A 22,880-nucleotide genomic window follows, 5' to 3' on the forward strand; every position below is an offset into this window, starting at 1 on the left:
AAGGACAACCTCATGGGTCTCCAAATGGATCAAATATGCCTGTAAACCATCTGTAAGGGCTAGAGTGATGATATAAACCCTCCATTCGCATCAGGAGGCATCTTGGAACATCTACCAAGTGTATGGTGCAACTGTGGAGCCTGTTGAGCAAGGTGGACCAGGTGCATCATCCTCATCCAAAGGTGGAACATGAGCAATCAATGAACGTTGTTGAGGATCCATGAAGTAATATCTGCTATGGTGGAGGCCCATGGCTCTCAATGCTCACCCTACAAGTGCCAATGTGGCCCTCTGGAGGGCTAGGACCCCGTATAGGGAGACCAAGCCCTAAATGAAGACCCACCTGCAATACTGGATAAGATCCAACGCGTCCCCTTGCCCTCCAATACAACAAATCATTAGAATAATCAAGTAATAATGCTTACAAGTTATGGGATCAATGGGGCACTTCATGGTGGCATGCCCTTGTTAAAATTTGGTACCAGAGGACAAGTGCTTCCCTAAGGCTTTGATCTTTGGCCTAGGGAAAAGTGTCCAAATTTTATTTTTTTTACTTTTCTCCTAAAGTGACTTTATAAATGGTAAAATCAATTTAATTTAAAAATGACTTTATAAGTGGTAAAGTTATATTCTAATTTAAAAGTGACTTTATAAGTTGTAAAGTTACATTCTAATTTAAGATGACTTTATTAAAGTCAATGAAGAATTAGAAAGTGAAAAAGTGACAATGGAAATAAAAGGCTAAGTGGGTCTTTATTTAAGTGGGTGAGTTAAAAAATAGCAAGTGAGAATTAAATGCACATTTATTCTCATCCCTAAATCTAAATGAATCTCAGCCATTAGATCTTAGGGTAACCCAAAAGGTCATTTCGAGAATAAAAAGAGAAGAAAAGAGGAAAAGATCAATTCATTCTTTCATGGGCATTTGAGAGAGGGAGAAAAGAGAGCAAGGAGAAAATTTATGAGCAGTGAGGAAGTGAAGGCGAGCAACAAGAAGACAGTTCAGCAAATCTGGTCAGGAACATTTATTGGCATGCATCCCAAGGAAAAATCGTATAGCAGGAGAAAGGCACAGATATCGAGGAAAAGGGACAACGGCGAGGACGTGAATTTCGAGGCAAATTTGGGCACAAATTTCGAGGTAGCGGTACTGTTGAAATCTGTACAGTCCATATAGTTCGTACATCAAGTTTTGGGCACATTTTTCGAGGCAAGTTATACAGCGTTTAATGTTATTTTATTGCTGTAAAAATTTTTGTTTTGGCTGTTTGCTAATTGGCACAATTTTCGAGGTGGAGTTCAAGCACAGAAATCGAGATAAGTTGTAATTTGTGGTTGCTATAATTTTCACTGTGTATTTCATTTTCTCTGTAAAAGCATTTTCAGAAATAAAGAAGAGCTCTCAAACTGGTTTTCCCCAAGAGTTGTAGGGGGTTTTTCCAGGGTCACATTGACCAAAAACCACAGTGTTATTTTCTATGTGGCTGTCATAATTTCGCTGTGTTTTATTTCTGCAATTTTAGCAATTGCGAAATCTCTAAATTTGTGTTTTCATAAAATATTGTCATTTCCAGATTTTAGAATTTTTATCATGCTTGGATTTAAAACTAAATGCATCGAGTGATCAAGAAAACTGATAACCGGAGTGGGGGTTGAAATTTCTTCATGGTATCAGAGCTTGGTTGGCTGAAAAGTGCAGTTTGGGACAACAAAGTGAAAATTACAACAGACTGATTTTTACACTAAAAACAGAAACCTTCACCACAAATTTGAAATTTTCAGTTTGGTAGGACAGTGAAACATGACTTTGGGTTTGAGAGTTGAAGGCAGGTTCGATGGGCAAAACAACTACAGTGCATGGAAGGAGAGAATCCAGAGCATCTTTGAGGAAGCAGAAATCTGAGGCATTATGGTAAATACCACATAGAACCCAGTAGTAGTATCTGCTAACCCTGTACAGTTGGCAGAGTTTAACAAAAAGAATGCTAAGGCAAAAAGATTGATTCTAGAAGGAATCAAAGATCATGTCATTCCTCATGTGAAAGGAAAGACATATGCACATGAGATGTGGACAGCCTTGACCAGTTTTTACCAGAGCTCAAATGAAAACAAAAAAATAGTCCTAAAGGAGAAACTAAAGGTCATTAAAATGGTGAAGACTGACAATGCTACAACATACCTCACAAAGATCACTTCAGTGAGAGATGAGTTGGCAACCGTAGGTGAGATCATTGCATCCACTGAGTTGGTGAGGATTGCTTTGAATGGTCTTCCCAAGACTTGGGAGAATTTTGTGGATGGCATTGTTGCACGGGAAAACCTTCCCAATTGGGAGAGGTTGTGAGATGATTGCATTCAAAATGAGATCAGAAAGAACCATCTTGGGGCAGCCAAACAGGTGGAGGAGGATGACAACGTGGCATTGTTAGCAAGAGGCAAGAAGGGCAGAGCAAAGAAGCAAACTTCCAACAGTGTAGGCAAAGGCAAAGGTAAAGGCAAGCAGCAGAACAAGGAGGACTATTCCAAAGTCAAATGTTGGAATTGTCAAAAGTTGGGACACCATGTTGTTGTGTGTCTGGAGAAGAAAAACAAGAAAGGGAAAGACAAACCCATGGCAGCTTCTGCAGAGATAGATAGCTTCTCAGAGAGCTTTGATAAAGAGTTTGGGTTCATAGCTTATGAGGCCACTAGTGCAAGATCACCTACCATACAGGTTCATAGGGAGTGTGCATTCCCCGCTACTAGCAAAGCATCTTCTAGCATCTGGTATGTTGACAGTGGCGCTTCCCGCCACATGACAGGAGTAAGAGAGTACTTCTCAAAGCTTTCAGAGGGTGATACTGATATGGAGGTAGTACTTGGTGGTGACAGCATTGTTAGAGCAGTCAGTGTGGGGACATTAACATTTGATAGGGGACCCAAACCTCGCTTGAAAGTGTCAGATGTTCTATATGTGCCTGGAATGAAAAGGAACTTGATATCTGTCTCAGCACTTGAGGACAAAGGGTATGATGTGTTGTTCAGGAGAGGGCAGGTGCTTATATATCCTAGGGGACCTCCAGCTTCTTCAACTAAAGAGATTGGTGTGCGTCATGCCAAGGTGTACAAGTTCTCATTCCAGCCCCTAATGGCATTGAGTAGCAACACCCGAGACAGGACCGACAGCAGATCTAGCAGTTCAGAGTTGTGTGAGATTTGGCACTACAGGATGGGGCACATGTATCATGGGGCCTTGAGTACATTGCGGGAGATCACCACTGGTGTGCCAGATTTCAGTTCTGATCACCTTGATGTATGCAGAGGATGTGCTATGGGGAAGTTTGCAAGATCCCCTTTTCCCAGCAGTGACAGCAGAGCAACCAGGATCCTTGACTTGATTTATACCGATGTGAGTGGTCGAATGTCTCATGTATCCTTGAGTGGATATGAGTACTATGTTTTATTCATTGATGACCACTCCAGAAAGACCTAGATTTTTTCTTGAAGACCAAGAGTGAGGTCTTCAAGCGGTTTCAAGAGTTCAAAACTCTTGTGGAGACCCATACAAGTAGGAAGATCAAGGTCATCAGGTCGGACAATGGAGGGGAGTATACACTTGGTGAGTTTGTTGATTTTTGTGCTGAGGCAGACATTAGGAGGGAGTTCACAGTTCCTTATTACCCCCAGCAGAATGGGGTCGCAGAGAGGAAGAACAGATCCATTGCAGGGGTTGCCAAAGCCAAGCTTCATGATCAAGGGTTACCTTTATTTTTGTGGGCAGAGGCCTGCAACACTGCTGTGTACTTATAGAACAGGAGTCCACATTGTGCCTTAGGGAATGTGACTCTAGAGGAGGCTTTTTCTGGGAAGAAGCCTGATGTTGGGCACTTTCGTATCTTTGGGTGCCTTACATATTCCTATGTCCCCAAGGAGAACAAGACCAAGCTAGAGCCCACTGCAGACAAGGGCATCTTTGTGGGTCATAGTGAGACCTCGAAAACTTATCGGATTTATATTCATGCGCAAAGGAAAGTGGTTGTCAGGAAGGATGTGAAGTTCAAGGAGGAGAGAGCTTTCAGGAGGTCACGAGAGTTAGAGTATCCAGAGTCACCATACCCTCAAGAGCAGCTGAGTCAATCACAAGGATCCATTGGTCAGGGATCAAGAGATACATAAATTACAGTGTCAGATCCATTAGTGAGCAATGGCTCTAAAACTCAGGTGGGTGGTTCTTCGGGCAGCATGCAGGGCAATCCACAGAGCAGTTCACGGGGTATAGTCCACTAATGGACAGTTCACACGGTACTTCAGCATCTACAGGCACAGATTTAGGCATGAGGTCAGTTGGCAGGCCTTCAAGAGTTCAGGCTTCTGATGATGATGAGGATTCTTTCACTCCGATGGGAGAAGTATGCGCAGGGAAGAGGAAGCCCAAGTGGCTTCAAGATTCCTTGCGCAAGGCTACATCAGTTGTTGGGCCAAAGAGACAGGTTAGAGAGAGTAAACCACCTGAGCAATTATGTAATTACATGGCATTGGTAACAAGCATTGTTGACTCCGAGCCTTCTAGTTATGAGGAGGCAGCCAGCCAACAAGTCCAGAGTGAGGCCATGATGGAGGAGTATTCTTCTATTATGAAGAACGATGTTTGGGAGGTAGTGTCGAGCACTGAAGGTAAATCAATTGTTACTTCTAGATGGCTCTACAAGATAAAGCATGTTGCAGATGGCAGCATCGAGAAGTTCAAGGCTCGATTTGTGGCGAGAGGGTTCTCACCGGTAGGAGTTGACTATGAGGAGACCTTCGCTCCCGTAGCTCAGTGTACATCTATTCGCTCCATTATATCGATTGCAGTAGAGATTTGTTGGAAGATCCACCAGATGGATGTGAAGACCGCATTTCTCAATGGCTTCATTCAAGAGGAGGTTTATATTGAGCAGTCGTAGGGTTTTGAGGTGCATGGGAAGGAGTCCCATGTATGCAGATTGAAGAAGGCACTTTATGGCCTGAATCAAGCTCCTAGAGCTTGGTACTCGAGGATTGATACATACTTGCAGCAGTTGGGTTTCACAAAGAGTGAGGTTGATCCGAACCATACTTCATTGTGGTGGGTGAGGAGCCTCTCATTCTGGTGTTGTATGTTGATGACTTGATTATCACTGATGCAAAAAGACTCATTGAGGGCTGCAAGAGAGATCTTGCTTCAGAGTTTCAGATGAAGGATATGGGCTTGATGCATTATTTTCTAGGATTGGAGGTGTGGCAGGAGGAGAGGCATTTCTTCCTGGGACAAGGGAAGTACATTGTGGATATTCTTAGCAGATTTCACATGGAGGACTGCAAACCCATGTCTACACCTATGATCACTAACTAGAAGAAGCTTCAGGCTTCTGATTCCGAGTCGGTAGATCCTACTCTATACAGACAGTTGATTGGTTGTTTGATGTATTTGGTCAACACTCCACCAGATATATGTTTTGTAGTTAACACTATGAGTCAGTTCATGTGTGAGCACAGGAGAGTGCACTGGGTGGCTGCAAAACACATTTTTCCTTACTTGCAGGGGATTGTGGATTTTGGTCTGGATTATAGACAGGGTAATGGAGTGAGACTCACAGGGTACACAGATTCAGATTGGGCAGGTTGTGCATAGATAGGAAGAGTACTTTCGGGTGTTGTTTTGGGTTGAGTTCGACAGTTGTGTCGTGGATCAGCCAAAAACAACAGTGAGTTGCATTGAGCTCAGTTGAGGCAGAGTATATGGCTGCTAGTTTGGCTAGTTGTGAGGCCATATGGCTTCGCAAGATGTTGTTTGGTCTATTTGGTCAAGGATTGAGACCTTCAGTAATTTACTGTGATAATCAGAGTTGCATAAAACTCACGAAGAATTCAGTTCTTCATGACAGGTCAAAGCATATTGAGATCAAGTATCACTTCATTAGAGACTATGTCCAAAAGGGAGCTGTCAAGCTTGAGTACATTTCCACAAATGAGCAAGTAGCGAACATTTTCACCAAAGCCTTACCACGGGGCAAGTATGTCTACTTCAGAGACAAGATGGGAGTGGTGCGAAACACTTTCCTCGGTAAGAGGAAGTGTTAAAATTTGGGTACCAGAGGACAAGTAGTTCCCTAACGCTTTGATCTTTGGCCTAGGGAAAAGTGTCCAATTTTTTTTTTTACTTTTCTCCTAAAGTGACTTTATAAGTGGTAAAGTCAATTTAATTTAAAAGTGACTTTATATGTGATAAAGTTACATTCTAATTTAAAAGTGACTTTATAAGTGGTAAAGTTACATTCTAATTTAAAAGTGACTTTATAAGTTGTAAGTTTACATTCTAATTTAAAGGTGACTTTATTAAAGTCAATGAAAAATTAGAAAGTGAAAAAATGACTCTGGAAATAAAAGGCTAAGTGGGTCTCTATTTGAGTGGGTGAGTTAAAAATAGAAAATGAGAATTAAATGCACATTTATTCTCATCCCTAGATCTAAATGAATCTCAACCATTAGATCTTAGGGTAACCCAAAAGGTCATTTAGAAATAAAAAGAGAAGAGAAGAGGAAAAGATCAATTCATTCTTTCATAAGCATTTGAGAGAAAAAGAAAAACGAGCAAGGAGAAAATTTCTGAGCAGTGAGAAAGTGAAGGAGAGCAGCAAGAAGACATTTTAGCAAATCTGAACAGCAGCTTTTATTGGCACGCATCCCAAGGCAAAATCGTACAACAGGAGAAATGCACAGATCGAGGAAGAGGGACAACACAGAAATCGAGGAAAAGGAACAAGAGCAAGGGCGCTAATTTCGAGGCAGATTTGGGCACGAATTTCAAGGCAATCGTACTGTTGAAATCTGTACGTTTTGTATAGTCCGTACAACAAGTTATGGGTACATTTTTCGAGGCAATCCGTACAGCATTTAATGTTGTTTTATTGTTGTAAAAATTTCTGTTTTGACATTTGGTGATTGGCATGGTTTTCGAGGTGGAGTTCAAGCACAGAAATCGAGATAAGTTGTAATTTGTGGTTGCCGAAATTTTTACTGTGTATTTCAATTTCTCTGTAAAAGCATTTTCAGAAATAAAGAAGAGCTCTCAAACTGGTTTTCCCCAAGAGTTGTAGGGGGCTTTTCCAGGGTCACATTGACCAAAAATCACTGTGTTATTTTCTGTGTGGCTGTCATAATTTTGTTGTGTTTTATTTCTGCAATTTCAGCAGTTGTGAAATTTCTAAATTTGTGTTTTCAGAAAATATTGTCATTTCCAAATTTTAGAATTTTTATCATACTTGGATTTAAAACTAAATGCATGGAGTGATAAGGAAAACTGATAATCGAAGTGGGGGTTGAAATTTCTTCAACCCTTCCATAGTGTGCTTTGGCAAGTACAAGTGTCTCCAAGCTCAAAAGGGGGTTAACCAAGGACCCTATTAGGTGGTTTCAACCTCTAAAGGGGATGGCATGTCCATAGTACATCCTTTAAGAGGTAGGTGGCAAATGATATAATGATGGAATGGAGTGGGGTTGAGGGGAAACATCCAGACCACATGTCAAGGTACATTGGGTAGCTATAACAAGGGAAGCCCACAGTTGGGTATATGAATGTAGGAGGGAGCAAATCGTGGTGCATGAGTTACCCCGACCTTTGTTTTTCCACCCTTCTTCATATGCTTTTTTCCTTTTATTGATTTTTCTTCATAATTGCTCGAGGCTCCAGGGGATGGAGAGCATGATGTGTAATATGTAGCAATGGATACCCCCTTGAGGTGGGGCAATTCATCGCCCACTAGGGGTTGGGACAATCATGGGTTCCATAATGATGGAGGGGGCTCATCTAGGGCCCATAGGAACCAGGGTGATGGCCATGCATAAAGGGTAGAGTTCACGTTCGTCTCTTGCCCACGTGCTAAATTTGTATGTCCTAGCCATCTTTTGCATTTTGTGGTACATTTCCTGTTGAGAGTGGCCAAATTATGCTTTTTACTTTCTTTTTAGCTGCATCAACCTCTGGACATCGTTCCAAGCCCGACCCAAGGTGTGGACAAGGGGAGGGGGAGGCTAACCCTATGTGGACCCAGTGGACACATGTGGACCTGGATGGGAAAAGAGATGAATGGGGTTGCATAAGTGGAGAGGGAGTAATGTAGGTGGTAGTGGAAAGCGGGACCACGCAACCAAAATTAAAATTTCCCATGTAGTTGCAACCCTAAAACCTAGGAAACGTGGTATAGAGGTTCGTTTCTGTACGGAAACGGGCACGAAACGCGTTTTCGGCCGTACTGCCACGTTTCCTGAAACGGAAACGTGGCCAGTACGGCTGAAAACGCGTTTCAGGGCCGGACGACCCACGTTTCCTCATTAACTTGTGGTTTTTTTTTTGTTGTTGTTTAATTTACTTTTAGGTTATGTTAGTGACTTCTTGTTGCTTCTAGATGCGTGTCTAAAGTTATAAAAGTGAATTTTTGCCCTAGTGTTGATATGCAGTTCATCAGGAAGTTTGAGCCTGAGGGATATGCAATTCATGGTAATGTTAAATTCTTAAAGTAAAAGTGATATTCTCCTTTATTTTTCATTTTTATCCTTTTACTTAAATTTTTAACATTACCATGAAATGACTCAGGATGTTTGAGAGTGGTTTCGCCCTCATTGGATTTCATATGGAGAAAGTAGAATTTTAGATCTCACTCAAAATCCATGTAGAAATTTCTCATTTCCCACCCCAGTTTTCAGTTTCTCCTTATTTCTCCCATATAAATAAATGCCCTTTCCCATAACCATACATTTAACAAGCTGAAAAAAAAAAATTTGCTGAAAACACAAATTCTTGAAATTTTACAGAATGCTGGAAATTGCAGAAATAAAAATCAGCAGTAATAAACAGCCATTAAAACACATTTAAACACTGAGATTTTCGGTCAATGTGACCCTGGAAAAACCCCCTACAACTCTTGGGGAAAACCAGTTTGAGAGCTCTTCTTTATTTCTGAAAATTGTCTTTTACAATGAGAAATTTTCAGCAAAAAATCAGCAGGCAAATTTACAACTTATCTCTTTTCCCATGCTTCACAGCAAACTAGAAATTATAGCAAACAGGACAGCAATAAATGTTGTACGGTCTCCTCGATTTTCGTGCCCACTTTCAGCATTAAATGTTGTTGTATGGCCCTCGTTTTGCGTGCAAAAAAACCAGCAAACTACTCCTCGATTTTTGTGCAAACCTCTCCTCGAAAATCGTGCCAAAATCTGCCTTTCACTGTGTGCTGAATCAGTTGTACAAATCTGCTCAACTGCTGCCTTGGAATGTGTGCCAAGTTGCTGTCTCCTTCTCCTCCCTGCTCAGAAATCTCTCTTGCTCTCTTGCTCTCCTTCTCCCAATCTGTTCATGAAAGAATTGAATCGAATGTGATCTTTTCCTCCTTTTTCTCCCTTAATATAACTCCAAATGACTTTTGGGTGACCCAAGTGACTTTTGGGTGATCTCTAAATCCAATGGCTGAAATAGATTTAGATCAATGGCTGAGATTAAATGCTCATTTAAATCTCACTTTTTATATTTTAATTCACCCCACTTTAATAAAGACCCACTTAGTCATTTATTTCCAAAGTCACTTTTCCTTTCTAATTTTTCATTGACCTTATAAAAGTCACTTTAAAATTAGACTTAGTAACTTTATCACTTAAATTCACTTTTAAATTAGATTTAACTTTATAAAATTATAAAATCACTTTAGGAGAAAAATTAAATTCTTTTGGACACTTTTCCCTAGGCCAAAGATCAAAGCCTAAGGGAACCACCTGTCCTCCAGTACCAAATTTCAACAATCCAGCAGACTTATTTGTTTTTCAGGATTTCAGGATTGAAGGGATTGCAATGTTTCCATTGGATTTTATCATGTACTAGGGTATGGAACTTGTATTTAATCAAGAGAACCAAGCCTTCTATGCAGGGGAAACTCCCAATAATCAAGATCATGTAGGGCACTAGGGTATGAAACGTGTATTTAATCAAGAGCACTGGTCATTCGACTATGTAGGAGGAGACTCCCAATACAACAGTGGTCCTTTTAAAGAATGGGATGTGGATGCAGAAGATCCTGATTTGGATCTCTCTCTTGCAGCCTTATAGTCTTTATTGTACTTGCAACCTCATATATTAATATAAATAAACGCTGATTTTGAGATTTGGATATATAATAAAGGTTGCTTTTGGATATTCCGATATTTTTATTTTCATTATGTGATCATTCATGAGTAAATGTGATGTAAATTAAATCTTAATGTTTAGGTGTAATAGATTATAATGTATCATTTATGCTTTATGATTGCACATATATATATATATATATATATTCGCGTTTCCCCGTTTCCAAAATTTGGGGAAGTCACGTTTTATATCGCTTCCCATTTCGGAAACTCGTACCCGTTTCCCCGTTTCGTGCAACTTAGCCTAAAACTAATGGCCAGTAAAGGAGATCCCATGGGACTAGGATACAATGGTAACAAAGAAATCGGGCAATGGAGACAAGAATACCAACCTAACCCACTCTTTTCATCGAATCCCCCCACTAATTCATGCCCCAAAGTTCCCATGACAAATAAGGAAAATTACTCAACTATACCAATGAAAAGTCATACCTTTGGGGTTGGGAGGCCCACCTTCAAACATACATTCATAACAGATGGGCGAGGGACCACATGGCTGGCTCAAGTGGCGGAGAAAATGGCACATCGAGCTATCTAGGGGCTGCAAGGGGCTGTTGGCTACCAGCTGAGGACCATCTAGGAGAAAAAATTTCTCCCATATATACTACCCACAGGTGGTGGGTAACAAGGTCAACAAACTATCTTGCATGGAAGAAGAGGACATATTTGATCCTCATAGAAAATGAAGTCATTGGTCATGTTAAGGGTTTAATTGTCGAACCGCCAAAGGAAGAAGGAATAACCTCATACTTCATGAGGGTGTCAGAAAAGGGAGACCAACTGCGAGAGTTGGGGGAAATCATCAACGTGGTGCTCAAAGCACTACCTAATGAATGGGGCAATTTTGTATCAAGCATTTTTGGAAAGAAGGAAGCCACCCCATTCAGTGAACTCTGGTCATTGTGTAAGATTGAAGAAACCAAGTTAAAAGCAAAGAACGATGTGGGACCAGGTGAACAAGTTCAAGCATTTTCTGCCATGGATAAGAGAAAAGGAAAGTTTGGAAAATTTGGTCCTCAGAAAAAGAAGGATATGTAAAAGATCCAATGTTATGGTTGTCAGGAATATGGGCATTACAAGAAAGATTGTCTGAAACAATGTTGCACGAAGCACCCCCCGCCCCCCCCCCCTCCGGTTCCAAGCTCGGAAGCGCGTCCCATGCAACCAAAGGGATTTTGGAGCTGGTACGTTCAAATGTATATGGGCCCTTCTCTTCTCCAAATCTCATGAGACACCTTTACTATGTCACCTTCATAGATGACTATTCCGCAAAGACATGGATCTTCTTTATGAGGAAGGAGGAGGAGGTATTCTCCAAGTTCATGAAGTTTAAGGCCTTGGTAGAAAACCAAACCAGGAAGAAGACCAAAGCATTGAGGAGTGACAATGGCAGGGAATATGTCTCCAATGCCTTTAGGGACACCCCATAACCCTCAGCAAAATGGGGTGGCTGAGAGGAAGAACCACACATAGTTGGAGTTTCCAAGCCCATGTTGCATGACCAAGGGCTACCCATGTTCTTATGGGCAAAGGCATGCAACACTATAATATTTCTGCAAAACAAGAGTTTACGCAGAGTGCTTGGACGAGTTACAATAGAGGAGGCTTTCACAATCAAGAAGCCAGATATTTTTCGCTTCTGCATCTTAGGGGAAAATTTTACTACCATGTGTCTAAACAAAGCAAGAAAAAGTTGGGGCCCACAACTAAAAAGGGAATTTTCGTGGGTGACAGTGAGACATCTCAGGCATATAGGGTGTATATATTTTTACCCACCACCAGTGGTTGACCCCATAGAGAATTTTTCTCCTAGATTTGTCTTCAATCGACAGCCCCTGACAGCCACTATTGTAGCCGATATATTGTGATAGTTGATCTTTTCTCCTTGAGCCAGTCATATGTCCCCTCACCCATTTGTTGAGAGCATATGTTTGAAGGTGGGCCATCTAATCCTAAAGGTATGTTTTTCATTGTGCGATTGGGTGTTGATGCTTCTTTTTCCTTGGGCACGTTGGGTGTGGATTATTAAGTGACTTGGAAGAAGGAAGGGTTGTGACTGTAGCCTTATTCCCTCACCTTACAAATGGGGGTTAATCCTCAACCCTAGTCTCATGGGATCTCCCCTATTGGCTTACAGCTTCGGGATGAGCACTACAGATGAACATGTGGCCGATATTTTGATTAAATCTCTTCCTAATAAGAAGCTTGAGTATTTGAGAAGCAAGCTTGGATTAGTTGATCTCCTATTTGATTGAGAGGGAGAGATGATGAATTGTTGTACATTGGGCTAAACAAGCCCATATGATGGTACTTAGGGGTTGGTATCTTGCCAAGTAGCCTAGATGATACTTAGATCCCTGGTTGACTTGGCATCTTGGTCGGTAGCCCAGATGATACCTAGGGTTGGTATCTTGGCAAGTAGCCTAGATGATACCTAGATCCCTGGTTGGGTTGGTATCTTGGTAAGTAGCCTAGATGATATCTAGATCCCTAGTTGGGTTGGTATCTCCGCTGGTAGCTTAGATGATACGTAGGGTTGGTATCTTAGCAAATAGCTTATAGATGATACCTAGATCCCTGGTTGGGTTGGTATCTTGGCAGGTAGCCTAGATAATACCTAGGGTTGGTATCTTGGCAGATAGCCTAGATGATACCTAGATCCCTGTTAGGGTTCGTATCTTGGCAGGTAGCCTAGATGATACCTAGATCCCTGGTTGAGTTGGTATCTTGGCCGGTAGACCAAATGATACCTAGGGTTGGTATCTTCGCAAGTAGCCTAGATGATACCTAGATCCCTAGTTGGGTTGGTATCTTGGCAGGCAGCCTAGATGATAACTAGGGTTGGTATCTTGGCAGATAGCCTAGATGATACCTAGATCCTTGGTTGGGTTGGTATCTTGGCAGGTAGCCTAGATGATACCTAGGGTTGGTATCTTGGCAGACAACATAGATGATGCCTAGATCCCTATCAGGGTTAGTATCTTAGCAAGTAGCCTAGATGATACCTAGATCCGTGGTTAAGTTGGTATCTCGGCAATTAGCCTAGATGATACTTAGGATCGATACCTTGGCAGGTAGCCTAGATGGTACCTAAATCCCTTGATGGATTGATACCTTAGTGGTTAGCCTAGATAGTATCTAGATTCTAGATCCCTGGCATTGTACATGTTGGTTGTGATACTCTTCTTAGAACATTTCAACTTGAGGTCATCCTTGTACCATTTGTACAATTATGAATACCTCCCTAGTTAAGAGGAAGTGTTGAGAAATGTTACTATGCTCAATCTTCATAATTATTATTGTACTTATATCATTATATATTTATTGTAAAAGTGAAAAAGAAGAAAAAGAAAATTATTATTTGATTGATGGATTTCATGCTCTTTTTATTTATCATCTAGGTCAAGCATGTTCTTCATGCTTTTATGGTTTATTGAGTCATCTGAGTATTTGTCACATGTATAAGACCCTTATGGGCAAATTGTATCAAGAAAGAAATATTATTTTTGAGATTAAAGTGTAAATTTTGGACTCCCAAGACCAGGTCGACCCTGCCAGTGAAGTCGGCCTAGAAGAGGCCCATTCGATCCTTGAAGAAGGTATAAATAGGAAGAGACTTCGACCTATTTGGACACCATTGAGAAGCAAGTTCTATCTGCTCCTAAATCAAAAGAAAAAGACAAGCAAAGGCAAGAAGGAAGAGAACCCAAGCGAAGGAGAAAAAGACTATCTTTTGACCTAACTCGGCACACACGTACGAGATTTTATAGGGTTTCTATTGTTGCTAGAAACAGAAGGTGCAGGTCAAGAGTTGCAAGACTGAAGTTAGAGGCCGAAACCTTGAAAGTTGCAGAAGAAAGACACTTTGACCTTCGTTGACTTGGGAAGACCTTGACTCTTTTAAAGGAGAAAATTTGGAGGGTTGACTTGGTGTTTGGTGGAAGTCTTGGTCTTGTTCTTGGGGTCTTGGATGTCCTATTTTGACTTGATTCTATAAGAAGAAGAAGAACAGTTTGACTGGGTTTTCCCCAAGGAGAGGGGTTTTGCCCTGGCTGAAAGCATGTATCTTGTATCTTTTGTTCTTGTGATCTTCATACATTTATAAATTAGTAATTGCTTGATGAAAGAAGAAATAATAAAGAATTAAAGGCCAACATATAATCACAAGTAATTATCAAGAAAAGAGTAATCAAAACCCTAATTTCTACCAAGATTGATTTCTCAACAAGGTCCACATGTTTGGGTTGGGCCTTCAACATTTCCCCAAAGGTTGATGCAGCTAAAAAAAAGATTAAAAGCATATCATGGCCATATACAAAAGAAAATAATATCACAAAATGCAAAAGAGGGTTGGGACATTATATTAGCGCCTGGGCAAAAGCCAAACATGAGCTCTACCCCTTCATTATAGCCATCACCCGAGTTCCTAAGGCGCCATGAGTACCCCCACATCATTAAGGAACCTATGCACATCCCAACCCTTAGAAGGCGATGAGCTGCCCCAAATTAAGGGGGTGATAATTGCTTATATTATACACAGCATGCTCTCATCTCCTAGAGCTCTGAGCATTTATAATAAAGAAAAATTAAGAAAAGGAAAAAGGCAAATGAAGAAGGGTGGAAAAACAAATGTCGAGGTAACTCATGTACCACGATTGCTCCCTCCTACATATATACACCCAAATGTGTGGACATCCCTCATCATTACCACCCTTAAACCCATGGCATTTGGCCCTAAGACCCCTGTGTCCCAATCCACCTCATCATCATCCACATCACCCCTACCACTTGAAGCATGTACCTTGGACATCTCAATCCCTTTAGGGGTTGGGAACACCTAATAGGGTTGTTTATTAGCCCCTCTTACCTAGGGAGGTGTTGTCGCCTAAGATATACACCTTAGTGTGGGAAAAGTTTCCAACCCCACAAGGTATAGTCTTTATGGCGCAACGCTCAGAGTAGGCGCTCTCCTAGGAAAGCTAAGGGGGGTAGTCCCTAAAGACAGAAAAACTAAGGGGAGACTTGTTGAAACAACAAGTCTAAGAGATCTAAGGGCAAGGCAATCACTTCTCTTAGTAGCTTGAATTAAAATTAGATGGCAAGTTTGATTATTATATTTGAGCAACGTGAGGTAAGATGCATTTAATTAGATCAATATGACATTCAAGATGCAACAATAAGGGACCAGTGCCTTAATGTAAAACTTGCAATTATAGATTGAGCTCACAATTCCAATTATAATGATCAATTGAAATGCAAAATGAATGCAATGAATACAAGATCTATCTATGTGAAATGCGAGATCTTGGTTAATTTTAATTATATGTCTATACTAAAGGTGAAGGCCTTCTCCTCGTCTGTAAAAAGAACTATTAGGGAAGGAGGCTAAGGTCTCATTAACGATACCTACCAAGGAGTTCTAACGACCAAACTTCAAAGTGCCTCCATTCCAACTTCTTACAAGGGATTGGCCACAAGAAAACCGCAAGGTCACCCATTTTAACCGTTGAGCAAGGGTCAAGCTTCTCAAATTGGATGTGAAGAAGATGGTCCTAACCTTCTATCAACCAAGCTTATGTTTGGAGGTAAATTTTAGGAATGTAAAAACTAGATCTAAGATGATAATGCAAATGACAATGACGATAAAATTAAATAGTTTCAAAGAGCTACAATTATTGCAATATTCTTCAATGTGAGAGATGTTAAATCACTTATAACCAAGGTTATGAAATATCCCTTAGAGCACAAGATTATAAGATTCCAATAGTAAACCAATGAAGCACTTTAAAGAATTTCTCAATGAAACAATGATAACAATATCAAGTGCCTTTAGTTATAGTGCTTATTAGGATGTTCTTCACTTATATGATATGACAATGGAAACAAGTGAAAATTTACATGATGCAAGCACAAATAGATAATGGCAAATGAGATTGCTAACAAAATAAAATGAGAAGATGCAACTCAAGACTAGATCTAACCTTTGATATCAATGAAATTATATCTAATCAATATGAGAGCAAGAGAAAATGGTTAGTACCAAAACAAGAGCAACTAACTAAAAAGATGATGGCTTCTCCCTCTTAAATAAGGAGGGGGGTATCATGGGATTGAATCCCAAGCTCCCTTCAAGCAAGAAGATCAATTTTATTATTAACTTACAGTGAAGAAGAAGCCTCTTAGATAGTTAGAAAGGATCTTCCAACACCTTAAAGAGATTACAAAGAAGATTAGCAACCTATACAACAACAATCACTCCTAAAGTGATCAAATACCTAGAAGGAAGGCACAAGACAATGAATGGCAAGCTTCAGTGATGAATGACTTGCACCAAACCTCAAGAAACCCCACGGCATTGATTCAAAAATCTTCAAAATTAATTTCTCGAAATTCTCTCCTTCAAAATAACCACCTAGACCAAAAAAATCAATTTCCTTGAGAAAATGTTTTCTTTCTAACCCAATGAATTTTTGAGTGGGATTTTTTTGCCTTGAAAATGTGACCTTTCTCATTTTTTGACTTGTTTCCTTTTTGGAAGGGTCCTCATCAAATTTTAATCATTTTTCCACTTGGAAAGAATTTAATTTTCTCTCATTTTTATCTTTCGACAATTTTTCCGGTTAATTATTTTGGCATTTTTTGCCGAAAAATAAAACAAATGACTCGAGAGGGGTTTACAAATATTTTCCACCCTCAAAGTGTGTCTAGGTAGAAATTTAGGAGTTCAGGTGTAAAATTAAGTATTCATACCTCCTATAACTTCTATAGACAACACCTTTTACATCAAATATTACATAGACATCCCATCAGAAGGGGAAATTTAACAATTAAGAAATAACCTCTAGACAACCGAATTCTGCAACACTTGACAGATGATCTAGTACAACATTTTACATAGAGTTAATAACACTTGGACTCACCAAAGACCTTACCATCAAGCCCCACTCTAACTTTGGGGTATGTGTGGGAGAAAAACTCTACCAATTATTTAATTGGGGTTGGGCAACTTAACTGGGGCCCAAGCCCACCAGAGGATCATATTGACACTTGCAGGGGATGCGTTGAGAGCCATGGGACTCCATTATGTGATAGAGCATTATTTCAATCTCATGGGCACACTCAACCTATGTCACACAGTTCGGGTTTGAATTCGAGTTCAACAACAATTAAGTTCGATTCGAATTCGAATTTTCCGATGAGGTTCGTATGAGGTTCGACATTAAGTTCGACTATACATATTTTTCAACATATATATATATATATATATATATATATATATATATATATGACATAAAATAATAAAAAATCAAAATCAATCAATAAAGCTATATGAGTAGTAGTGAGCACCCACGAGCCACAAATCACGACCACTATTCACTTCGCGCTCCAAGCGAGGGCGACAAGCAGCATCTAGAAATTGAATTCAGGAAATTGCAAACAATACAACACACAACGGCAACACTGAACACAATAGAGCAAGTAAACTCAAACTGAAGTTGGCTTGTGAAAATATATCGACAAACATGGTAAATAAAGCCAAACCAGTGGACACAATGGGAAACTAAGTGGCAGTAAGAGAAACAAGAGAAAACCATGTGTTTCCCATGGTTTTTCTCATAAACCTTAAAAAAACTGACAAAAGCAACTCGAACTCAACCTCAAACAACAAAAAAGAATTTAAAAAAATTTAATTCGGCTTCCGGTTCGTCTTTAGGTTTGCCTTCAAGTTCGAATTCGTTGAGGTTCGATTATCAGGTTTACCGAACGAATTTGAATTTATTTTTTTGTGTTCGCAAACCCTGTGACATAGCTCTCAACAGCTTGTTCATTGCCCCACATTATTCACGAGATCATGCACTTGGAATAGCATTACCCCAGTCGGCTTAACAATGTACACACAGTTTGGCAATTGATCCAAGGCCTAGAGGAGGTTTGTCTCATCCTTGAGACATGGGAGGGCAAGCACCATCATCTGTACCCTCACCTGGAGTAGTCTACCGGCTTATCCTTCATCAGGAGACCCATGAGACCAATGTTTGTGCCCCAAATCCACTTTGGAGCACCACATGATGACTTATATGGACATCAAGGGGCCATCCCCTTATGCATCATTTATGGAGCCCTCTCTCTCATCTTGGCACTTAGAGAACTCAACATGGCCCCCCAATGGCCTCACTCACTATGACGTCATCATTTTGGCTACCTATTGGATTAGATTGAGTGGGCCAAGATAAAGTGCAAATATCAATCAGGAAATCTAAAAATAGTTGTGTCAAATGAATTTAAGGACAAGCTAAATGAAAATGGAGTACAATTATAAATTGACTACTTGGCTGAGCAGAAAAATAATACTGGAAAGGTCCAGTTGAGTCCAAAAAATCCTTATTTGCCTAGTCTCTCATATTGCAAGTCTCGGCCATAGGAGTTCAGCTAAAACGAAAATTGTTTCTCCTGCCTATACATTCTGCAATTAGGAGGAAACCTTCCTTCATTTCTTCCGCTTATTTCCAAAAGCCCATAGACTATGGCACTTGATAGAGGACCTTTGACCCTCTAAGAGAATCACCGCTCTCAATTTACTTTAGGCTGTCTTAGGAGATGATTATGGATTTCTTTTTCTTTCCAAAATGCATGGAAACTGTCAAGAATTGACATTTTATATCTGGATAGAATACAATAATAGTATTCATTGATATCATCATGGCCAACAGTCATTTTCTTTCATTAACTGTTTTGCCATTTTGTCAGATTAGGCCATGCAGATTCAGAGCTAGACAGAGAAGTTAAACATGGAATTAGAGCACCTCTGCAGCATCATCAGACACTAGGGCAATGCCAATTCACTGTAAGCATGGTGCTACAAGGAAAAGGCTTGATCTTTAGAAGGGAAAGAAATCACAAGGATTGTGCCATGACCAACATGGCAAGCTGCAGGACGATACCTACTCACGACAGTCCCTGCCACCTCTAAAGGGGACCATCACGCAAAGACAAACATTCATGGTCAATCTGGCCATTTCAGTCTGTGGCTAGGTAGAGTAGATGATCATTATCAATGGATAGGAGCTCCTGCTCCCCTAGGGACCAGCTAAAAACTGGATGGTCTCGACTCCACCATGATCAATACGAACCAACAAGTGGGTGAGCAGTGTTCACCCGTACATTTTTGTTACATTCTTAGGTTTGGTTACCCAGATGGCAATATTTTATGATGATTTTATGGACTCTGCGCATTGTGTTAGAGTGGATTTTGTAATTGTGATGCTTAAGTGGTACTTTTTGTCAGTTATTGTAATAACCTCTTTTGTTAATGGTTATGACAGCTGGTAGCCTGCCTTTAGCAGCACTTTCTTTTATTGTAATATAGCCTTGTAATTGTAGCTCTTTTTTGGCTAATAATGAAAGCTAATTTCAAACTCTTTTAAGAGGTCCATAGCAAAGCAGCATTTATCTATGGGCTGACAATTCATTAGGTAAATATAGAGAACACCTTTAAACAGCTGCACGACCCACTACAACTTCACATATCAGGCTAAAGCAGGAAAACATAATAACGAATATGGCATAAGCAAGAACATAAGACAGGGTTTGAGTTGTATAAACGCAGTATAGAACAAGCTGAATAGGAGTGGAAATACCTCAACAATAACACGATACCTAATAAGACCGTATTCACTTAAAATAGGTCTCAACTCCTTAACTTTGCTTGCATATCGTCCGTCTAGAGGTGATATCGCCGTCAACTCAGACAGCTCAAGGTCCCCAGAGTCTTTATGAAGCCAGGTATTTTTCTGACAATTGACAAGAACAAATTATCAGCTCCACGCTCAATATTTGGGACATCATTCTATCTAATAACCACAGCCAAATAATGCGAATTTTGTCTGAAGCAGTGAAAACGATATCAGAAACTAAACAAGAAAGATGGTAGCACACTGATTTCTGTAAAATGCTGGTGCAGAAAGGCAATGCAAATAGACACTGATGAGAAGGGAGATAAAGATGTAAGTTGTAGCCCAAAATATAGAAGAACTCTTCTATATATGCAAAAAAGCTTCCTGATCTGCAATGGTATACATAGGTGGCTTGAAGTACAAAATTTCACAGTATACCCTTTGCAACAAGCATGTTAGATTGTTGAGAGAAAGACAGAGGGGTTTTCCTGGTTTTTCTTCTCGTAGAGTTGGCGTTGTGTTCACATAAAGGATGAGAATAGCATTACCTCTAAGGAATGCTTTGTTTCTTCCTCCTCTGCTACAAGCCCTTTTGCCATCGACAAGCTTCCAGGACCCCGACGAATGCCTGCATACGAAGCCATTGCTTTTCTTCCTTCAGACCCTCTTCTGATTGCGAAGCTTAAAGATATTGAACGTGGGTTTATAACGGATGGAAGCTTCTGGCAGGCGACAGAGGGCTGGAAATGAGGAGATTCGAACCATGAGGATAGTTGACAAGGATCCAGGGACCATGACGAATATACAGACTGAGCCATGCGAATTTGATATTTGCTAGGAATGCAACTTTACAGAGCACATACGAGGCTTAATAATGACATGATCGTCTAGGCTGACAAATCCGTAGAATGTAGGGAAATAAATCAGAACAGCATAAGAATAGAATGTGATGTTATTAAATCCCGAATGTAAATTTCAGATAACAGTCAAAACTATACAGAAGGGTTTGAGCCTTAAGCGTGATGCTAAGTGCTTTTTGCACAGAGCCCATTTGAGTGATCGATTTACTTTCTAAACCCAAACCCCGGGTCATTCATTTGAATAGACAATGAAATGTGATTAACGAATCTAAGACTTCATTAAATTAAATATCTCTCGATATTAAATTATTGATTTATGAAGGTCGCATATTTCATCGAAAAGCTATAAGGTGCTTTTGATGAGCAGTAGTGAGTGTTCTTTTCTTTTTTAAATGTACAGAAATCACTTTTTTTTGTTAACAAAAATTTTTTGAAATCACTTTTTGCGGAAGCGATGCCAAAATTCCATGGGATACATGAGATTTTGCATATTGCAAAATTTATTTATAAAAATAAAAAATAAAAATATTTAAAATATTTTATAAGATCAAAATAAAATAAAAATAATTTTAAATAGGGAAATTTGATTTGGTCTATGGGTTGTTTTTTAGTTAGAGAACTCATGGTATTTATGTGGAATATAGTTTATTTAAAGGAGGAAATTAAATCAGCCTAGATTTATTTTAATTGTGGATCTACCAAGCTCTTAGAGGGATCAAATCTCTTGAGATACAAACCTCTTTTAAACTCAAAAAATATGTGATCCCTCTTAGAGATTGGTAGATCCGGAGTTAAGATGGATCTAGGTTGTTCCAAGTAAAGCCCGAGGTAAAACTCATTAGGAATAATTTAATAGATTTACTTTAAATTATTAATTAAATTAATAGATTTTGTTTATTTTATGTCATAATAAAAATATTTAATAAAAATAACTTTTTTATTACTTCAAAAATAAAAACATTTATTTAGAATTTTGTAAAAAGCATTTTGGATTATAAAAATTGAATTGACTTCCTTTGTTGGTTTCTTTTATTCACAAATCAATGGAATGAATTATTGCAGGTGGAACTCTCATTGTGATCATAGATGCTTTTGGGTTTTACCCACTGTGAAGGAAGCATTTAGTGTTGGGTATTAATTCGGACTAGAAACATTAGTATAGAGATGAGATTTCACCAAAGTCAAGAATAGCTTGGGTAGTCCATAAATTACTTTTTCCTTTTTGTGTTTTCTTGGGTCAAAACGGAATTATCTCTCATCGCATTCATGCTCTACTTTCCACATTGCCTCACTATAGGGAAGAAGCATCATCATAACTACATTTCTTCAAGCTTACCATAAAAACCAGTTTCATTTCAAAAAGTTATTATTTTTCCATTTACATATCTCTCAAATAAACATTTCATTAGGGCATCCTACCTAATTGCCCTTATTATAATAGGGGTAGTACCCACCCATTCCATCCATTCACCAACCAAAGAAGAGTCGATCAAGGAAAACAATATTGGGTTTAAACCTGTAGCTCTAGTTGATCATGGACACCATAAGTGGGTGGGCAACCACATAGATAACACTAACTAAAATCCCCTCAATTATATGAATCATTAAAAAAAAAAAAAAATAGAATGGGACCATTAAAAAGTGTTGAACCAATTTTTTTATGTTGTAAATAATTATTTTAATGATTCAAAATTACAATTTCAAATAGACTTAATAACCAGAATTTGATGAGGATTGTAACATTCCCCCCCCCCAACACCCACCACCTAGACTATACCAGCTCAGTGGAGGGTGTTACTTTCACCTAACCTAGCCTCCATAATTTTGTCATAGGAATGGCATCATAAAAATCCTCATTCCTTCAACTTCTTTGACTATAAACAAACATTACCATCACATTTGTCTCATCAAGACCTTCTTGGTGATATAAAGCTGGATCCAACCTTATTTAAGAATCAACAAAATATGGTAATTCAATGTTAGGGCCAATAACTTGCCACATCAATGATGGCCCCTTTCTGTCACCCATGTAGCTTCTTACATGTCGCCCACATGTCTACGTTGTCACCGTGGTCGAACCCGCATAGAACAATCACGATTGTGAATGGTCAATAGTTGGCCCATTTCACCAAAAACATTAGGCGTAACATTGGATGAAGTTATAACCTCG

General features: G+C 39.5%; 1 protein-coding gene across 1 annotated transcript in view; it reads right to left on the bottom strand.

The window, feature by feature from the left end:
* LOC149210159 (uncharacterized) overlaps positions 1 to 20,908 on the bottom strand; it is a 323,003-nt gene extending 302,095 nt beyond the window's left edge. The window contains exons 1-2 of the mRNA XM_089396649.1: positions 20,399 to 20,908; positions 19,815 to 19,967 (exon numbers count right to left, since the gene is read on the bottom strand). Coding sequence (XP_089252775.1) covers positions 19,815 to 19,967; positions 20,399 to 20,668 — 423 coding nt within the window. The 5' untranslated portion in view covers positions 20,669 to 20,908. The remainder of the gene's footprint in view (positions 1 to 19,814; positions 19,968 to 20,398) is intronic.
* Positions 20,909 to 22,880: the final 1,972 nt, after the last annotated feature.

This window comes from Pinus tabuliformis, chromosome 1_2 (assembly GCF_031772625.1).
Source record: "Pinus tabuliformis cultivar Carrire ecotype Pingquan chromosome 1_2, CPIR1, whole genome shotgun sequence".
NCBI classification, from domain to species: Eukaryota; Viridiplantae; Streptophyta; class Pinopsida; order Pinales; family Pinaceae; genus Pinus; species Pinus tabuliformis.